At 41.0% G+C, this 7500-nt stretch overlaps 1 protein-coding gene across 1 annotated transcript; it reads left to right on the forward strand.

The window, feature by feature from the left end:
* The first annotated feature begins 2367 nt into the window (after positions 1–2367).
* Positions 2368–7091, forward strand: LOC133981806 (protein FAM3C-like). The gene is made up of 8 exons (XM_062420660.1): positions 2368–2443; positions 2721–2792; positions 3253–3361; positions 4726–4784; positions 5153–5203; positions 5445–5529; positions 5997–6123; positions 6742–7091. Exons 1-8 carry the CDS (start codon positions 2368–2370, stop codon positions 6829–6831), a joined length of 669 nt encoding a protein of 222 aa, XP_062276644.1. The 3' UTR covers positions 6832–7091.
* The last annotated feature ends 409 nt before the right edge of the window (positions 7092–7500 follow it).

The raw sequence follows: 7500 nt of genomic DNA on the forward strand, positions 1-7500 counted from the left end.
TCTTACTACAAACCTTCATGGTGTCTTACTACCAACCTCCATGGTGTCTTAATACTAACCTTCATGGTATCTTACTACCAACCTTCATGGTGTCTTACTACCAACCTCCCTGGTGTCTTACTACCAACCTCCATGGTGTCTTACTACCAACCTCCCTGGTGTCTTACTACCAACCTCCATGGTGTCTTACTACCAACCTCCATGGTGTCTTACTACCAACCTCCATGGTGTCTTAATACTAACCTTCATGGTATCTTACTACCAACCTCCATGGTGTATTACTACTAACCTTCATGGTGTCTTACTACCAACCTCCATGGTTTCTTACTACCAACCTCCATGGTTTCTTACTACCAACCTCCATGGTGTATTACTACTAACCTTCATGGTTTCTTACTACCAACCTCCACGGTGTCTTACTACCAACCTCCATGGTGTCTTACTACTAACCTTCATGGTGTCTTACTACCAACCTCCATGGTGTCTTACTACCAACCTCCATGGTGTCTTACTACCAACCTCCATGGTGTCTTACTACCAACCTCCATGGTGTATTACTACTAACCTTCATGGTTTCTTACTACCAACCTCCACGGTGTCTTACTACCAACCTCCATGGTGTCTTACTACTAACCTTCATGGTGTCTTACTACCAACCTCCATGGTGTCTTACTACTAACCTTCATGGTGTCTTACTACCAACCTCCATGGTGTCTTACTACCAACCTCCATGGTGTCTTACTACCAACCTCCATGATGTCTTACTACTAACCTTCATGGTGTCTTACTACCAACCTCCATGGTTTCTTACTACCGACCTCCATGGTGTCTTACTACCAACCTCCATGGTGTCTTACTACCAACCTCCACGGTGTCTTACTACCAACCTCCACGGTGTCTTACTACCAATCTCCATGGTGTCTTACTACCAACCTCCATGGTGTCTTAATACTAACCTTCATGGTGTCTTACTACCAACCTCCATGGTGTCTTACTACCAACCTCCATGGTGTCTTACTACCAACCTCCATGGTGTCTTACTACCAACCTCCATGGTGTCTTACTACCAACCTCCATGATGTCTAACTACCGACATCCATAGTGTCTAACTACCAACCTCCATGGTGTCTTACTACCAACCTCAGGATGAGATGATGTCACATATCAGACGGTTCATATGTTTAGACCAGAATCGGCTGCAGGAGAGTAAAACGTCTCTGTTCATATCTGATTCTTTATGCTTCATTACACATTAATAGAGAATCTATTCAGTAAACAGTTCATGAGGAATTCAAGGGAAAGTAAACAGTATGACTCCCAACCTTCTCTCCTCTGCACTTAAATACACTTTAGGTGATAAAATATGTAATATTCATCATTCTTTTGTGGTTACACCATTTGACATTTTCAGGAGCATTCAGTCTTACTTTTGGTAAAAAATGGTGCAAATGTCATTTCAAATGATATAAAACCAACAAAAATACTAAATGTACATTTTAACAAACCTGATGCTGCTTTTAAATCTAGTTTAACTGATTTATGAATTCATCATCTTACCAACACTTATATATTACCGAGCCTTATTCTTCCTGTTCATACTAACAGCTATGGATCAAACTTCACTGTTCACACATGAAATCATTTACCAGACACAGAGATGTAATAAGGAAGTAATCACTGTCATAAAGTACACACGCACACACACACACACACACACACACACACACACACACACACACACACACACACACACACACACACACACACACACACACTAAACTAAATAATGTTAAAGTCTGTGTAAAGTAAGAATAAATATGTGTATGAGTTTGACATACCACAGAAAAGTGTGTTGTTAACCACCCTGCCAAATTTGAATGATTAAAAAAATCGCCAAATATGTGAAATTAGGCTTCAAAGTTGTGTAAAAGTCTGCCTATTTCTCTGCTCCCAGTCCGCTGAAGCCCCGCCCCCTACCGAGTGTCACCTGTCAATCAAAGTCACCACCTCTACCAGAAACATGGACGCTAGGCCTGAGAGCTTTCTGCTGCTAGCTCAGCAGCTAGCTCGGTGGCTAACTCAGCTAACTGGCTACCTGTAGACTGTAGTAGTAGTGTGTGCTGAATGTATTTATACCTACAGCAGCAGGGCGGGTTTATGCCATTAAATCCAGACACAGAAATCTTCCAGAAACACAGTTTGTGAAGCCTAGCTCCACAATTCAAATCTAAATGGTTGAAATGCTTTTTACACCTTTTTTAGAAATACATGTATGACCTATTTAATGTGTTTAGAAGAAAATGTCTGAATTCACTTTACACGTAACAGAACAGATGTGGTTGTGTGTTTTATTTTGAAGGAGTGGTGATGTCATCGCTGCTGCTGATTCTCGCCGTCATCGTTGTGACTGTCGTCCTGCAGAAATACAGCAGTCCAGTAAAAGGTTCAGTCTCATTAATAAACTTATTATAACTCAGCTGTTTGTCTCCATCATCTTCTTGGTTTCTATTGTTTGTTTCATTTATTTATTCATGAGTTACAAACTATTTTAACTAAAAGGAGCTTAATGCACCAGGAAGAAGTCAAATCATTTCATACGTTTCTTACTAAATGTTAATAATTCATCAGCAGATTGAATGAAAGACAAACAGCAGCTGCAGTGATATGAGAAGCAGATATTTGGTGGAATGTTCCTTTAACTCTGCAGCTCTGTGTTTCAGCTGAATGGACTCGAGACTTATCGGGAGGTTTCTTTGGTCAGAAGAAGAAGACGCTTCCCGCCAAACAGTCAGGTGAGAGATCAATAACATGGATCAGCTGCTCAGGATCAATAGATCAGATCAATAACATGGATCAGCTGCTCAGGATCAATGGATCAGATCAATAACATGGATCAGCTGCTCAGGATCAATAGATCAGATCAATAACATGTATCAGCTGCTCAGGATCAATAGATCAGATCAATAACATGTATCAGCTGCTCAGGATCAATACATCAGATCAATAACATGTATCAGCTGCTCAGGATCAATAGATCAGATCAATAACATGTATCAGCTGCTCAGGATCAATAGATCAGATCAATAACATGGATCAGCTGCTCAGGATCAATGGATCAGATCAATAACATGGATCAGCTGCTCAGGATCAATAGATCAGATCAATAACATGGATCAGCTGCTCAGGATCAATGGATCAGATCAATAACATGGATCAGCTGATCAGGATCAATAATCTCTGCTTCCTCTGCAGCTGCTTCCTGTTCTCCACACAGAAACTGTCCCAGCGATCATTTCAGCTTCTTCCTGCAGAGCGGCGCCGCCAACGTGGTCGGCCCGAAGATCTGCGTCCAGAACCAGCTGTGAGTCTCAAACTGACCCGTCTGTTTGGACTGGTCCTTCCTTCTGTCCTTCCTTCCTTCCTACCTTCCTTTACTTCCTTCCTTTCCTTCCTCCATCCTTCCTTCCTTCCTTCCTTCCTTTCCTCCCTTCCTTCCTTCCTTTCCTCCCTCTCTCCTTTGCTCTTTCCTTCCTCCATCCTTCCTTCCTTCCTTCCTTCCTTCCTTCCTTCCTTTCCTCCCTCTCTCCTTTGCTCTTTCCTTCCTCCATCCTTCCTTCCTTCCTTCCTTCCTTCCTTCCTTCCTTCCTTCCTTCCCTCCCTCCCTCCCTCCCTCCTACCTCCTTTCCTTCATTCTTCCTCCTTTCTTTACTTTATTTTAATAATAAAATGTTAATCATCTTATTTTTCAATATTAACTCAAATCTGTTTGTTTCACCTTTTTAATTCTTTTTTATTCCACAAATGAATTTAACTGATGAAAATAGAGTTCATATCGACTCTTATTTTTAACTTTATACATTAATGATGATGTCATTCTCCCCTCAAAGCTCTGAGTGTAATAACGATGATGTCATTCTCCTCTCAGAGCTCTGAGTGTAATAACGATGATGTCATTCTCCCCTCAAAGCTCTGAGTGTAATAACGATGATGTCATTCTCCTCTCAGAGCTCTGAGTGTAATAACGATGATGTCATTCTCCTCTCAGAGCTCTGAGTGTAATAACGATGATGTCATTCTCCACTCAGAGCTCTGAGTGTAATAACGATGATGTCATTCTCCTCTCAGAGCTCTGAGTGTAATAACGATGATGTCATTCTCCGCTCAGAGCTCTGAGTGTAATAACGATGATGTCATTCTCCCCTCAGAGCTCTGAGTGTAATAACGATGATGTCATTCTCCGCTCAGAGCTCTGAGTGTAATAACGATGATGTCATTCTCCACTCAGAGCTCTGAGTGTAATAACGATGATGTCATTCTCCACTCAGAGTTCTGAGTGTAATAACGATGATGTCATTCTCCTCTCAGAGTTCTGAGTGTAATAACGATGATGTCATTCTCCACTCAGAGCTCTGAGTGTAATAACGATGATGTCATTCTCCCCTCGGAGCTCTGAGTGTAATAACGATGATGTCATTCTCCTCTCAGAGCTCTGAGTGTAATAACGATGATGTCATTCTCCTCTCAGAGCTCTGAGTGTAATAACGATGATGTCATTCTCCGCTCAGAGCTCTGAGTGTAATAACGATGATGTCATTCTCCCCTCAGAGCTCTGAGTGTAATAACGATGATGTCATTCTCCCCTCGGAGCTCTGAGTGTAATAACGATGATGTCATTCTCCGCTCAGAGCTCTGAGTGTAATAACGATGATGTCATTCTCCACTCAGAGTTCTCGGGTCGGTGAAGAACAACGCCGGGCCTGGAATCAACATAGTGATTATTAACGGTGAGTTAAACTGGGTTAAACTGGGTTAAGCTGGGTTAAACTGGGTTAAACTGGGTTAACTGGGTTAACTGGGTTAAACTGGGTTAACTGGGTTAACTGGGTTAACTGGGTTAAACTGGGTTAACTGGGTTAACTGGGTTAACTGGGTTAACTGGGTTAAACTGGGTTAACTGGGTTAACTGGGTTAACTGGGTTAAACTGGGTTAACTGGGTTAACTGGGTTAACTGGGTTAACTGGGTTAAACTGGGTTAACTGGGTTAACTGGGTTAACTGGGTTAACTGGGTTGAACTGGGTTAAACTGGGTTAACTGGGTTAAACTGGGTTAACTGGGTTGAACTGGGTAAACTGGTTCTGTGTCTCTAACAGGAAGGAGTGCAGAGGTTTTGCATTCGGCTTATTTCAACATGTACAGCGGCGGTAAGAAGCTTTCATTCATTAAAGGTTTTAGAGTTCGGTTTGTTATTATAGATTATATATATTATATAATTATTATATTATATATATTAGTTATTATAGTTAGTATATATATTATATAATAACTATATTATATATATTAGTTATTATAGTTATTATATAATTATAGTTAGTTATTATATATAATAGTTATAATAGTTTATTATTATATATAATATTGATAATATAACCGTGTTTGTTGCAGATGTGTCTCCGCTCATCGAGCTGCTGAAAAACATCCAGAAAGGTTCGATCGTCCTGATGGCTTCATACGACGACCCGTCCACCAAGTTAGTGTCTGCAGTACGGATCAATACGGATCAATACGGATCAATACTGATCAATACGGATCAATACTGATCAATACGGATCAGTACGGATCAATACTGATCAGTACGATCAGTACGGATCAATACGGATCAATACGGATCAATACGGATCAATATGGATCAATACTGATCGATACGGATCAATACGGATCAATACGGATCAATACTGATCGATACGGATCAATACGGATCAAAACGGATCAATACGGATCAATACGGATCAATACGGATCAATACCGATCAATACGGATCAATACCGATCAATACGGATCAGTACTGGTCAGTACTGGTCAGTATTGATCAGTATTGATCCGTATTGATCCGTATTGATCCGTACTGATCGGTATTGATCAGTATTGATCCGTATTGATCCGTACTGATCGGTATTGATCCGTATTGATCCGTATTGATCGGTGTTCTGGTTGCAGGCTGACGGACGATGCCAGGAAGTTGATCTCAGAACTCGGCAGCTCGGCCGTCTCGTCTCTGGGCTTCAGGGATAACTGGGTGTTCGTTGGAGGGAAAGGGTTCAAAGCCCAGAGCGACTACGAGAAGGTAAACTGATCACTCTGATTGATCGGAGTCTCAGTGCATTGATCAGCTGCTGTAGTATTGATCAGCTGCTGCAGTATTGATCAGCTGCTGCAGTATTGATCAGCTGCTGCAGTATTGATCAGCTGCTGTAATATTGATCAGCTGCTGCAGTATTGATCAGCTGCTTCAGTATTGATCAGCTGCTGCAGTATTGATCAGCTGCTGTAATATTGATCAGCTGCTGCAGTATTGATCAGCTGCTGCAGTATTGATCAGCTGCTGTAATATTGATCAGCTGCTGCAGTATTGATCAGCTGCTTCAGTATTGATCAGCTGCTGCAGTATTGATCAGCTGCTGTAATATTGATCAGCTGCTGCAGTATTGATCAGCTGCTGCAGTATTGATCAGCTGCTGCAGTATTGATCAGCTGCTGTAGTATTGATCAGCTGCTGCAGTATTGATCAGCTGCTGCAGTATTGATCAGCTGCTCCAGTATTGATCAGCTGCTGTAGTATTGATCAGCTGCTGCAGTATTGATCAGCTGCTGCAGTATTGATCAGCTGCTGCAGTATTGATCAGCTGCTGCAGTATTGATCAGCTGCTGCAGTATTGAATCAATCAGTTTTTTTCTGTTTCAGCATCTGAAAAACGACAAAGAGAAGAATAAATATGAAAACTGGCCCGAGCTCATCCAGCTGCAGGGCTGCATCCCCAAATACCCCGAGTGATTGGTCCTGGTCCCGGTCCTGGTCCCGGTCCCGGTCCTGGTCCCGGTCCCGGTTCTGGTTCTGGTTCTGGTCCTGCTGAGTCTGTTACCGTCGTCACTCAAACAAAAGAAGAATTTTAATATTTTTCTTGATTTTAAATGTTTCTGATAAAAAGCTCGACGAGGAACTGATGATGACATCACTTCCTCCTTTAGCAATAACGATGACATCACTTCCTCCTTTAGCAATAATGATGAACCCTGGTTTTTGGTTGAAGCTCACACCGGTTTTTATTTAAAATTGATTGTTTTAGGTATTTTATTCTGATATTTCCTGTAAAGGGGATTTATTTTTATTTTGAAAGTGTTGGCGAACGTTTTTATGGGTTATTGATGATAACGGTGTAACTGGGAGTTATTGATTGATTGAGTTATTGATTAGCCCCGGTGAAGGTAAAAAGCTTTATTGTACTTTTATATTGAAATTTAATTAATTTGTACATTAAATGAAGCTAAATGCTATCAGCTAATTAATGGGAACGTACAGACTGGTAACTTCCTGTTTATTTTATAACTTTTTACTTTGTTGGTTGTAAATAAATAATTTGTTTAATAAAAATGAAAAAAATACGTCAGATTAATTTATTCACCTACAATGATTTTAATCAAAGGGCAGAATGTATGGAAGGTA

This window comes from Scomber scombrus, chromosome 6, assembly GCF_963691925.1.
Source record: "Scomber scombrus chromosome 6, fScoSco1.1, whole genome shotgun sequence".
NCBI lineage: Eukaryota > Metazoa > Chordata > Actinopteri > Scombriformes > Scombridae > Scomber > Scomber scombrus.

Excerpts from the sequence above, each read along its gene's own strand:
- LOC133981806 (XM_062420660.1), top strand. The coding sequence starts at position 2,368 with ATGTCATCGCTGCTGCTGATTCTCGCCGTCATCGTTGTGACTGTCGTC. Across the intron at positions 2,793-3,252 it reads GCTTCCCGCCAAACAGTCAG|CTGCTTCCTGTTCTCCACAC; the intron begins GTGAGAGATCAA and ends CTTCCTCTGCAG. Across the intron at positions 5,204-5,444 it reads TTTCAACATGTACAGCGGCG|ATGTGTCTCCGCTCATCGAG; the intron begins GTAAGAAGCTTT and ends TGTTTGTTGCAG.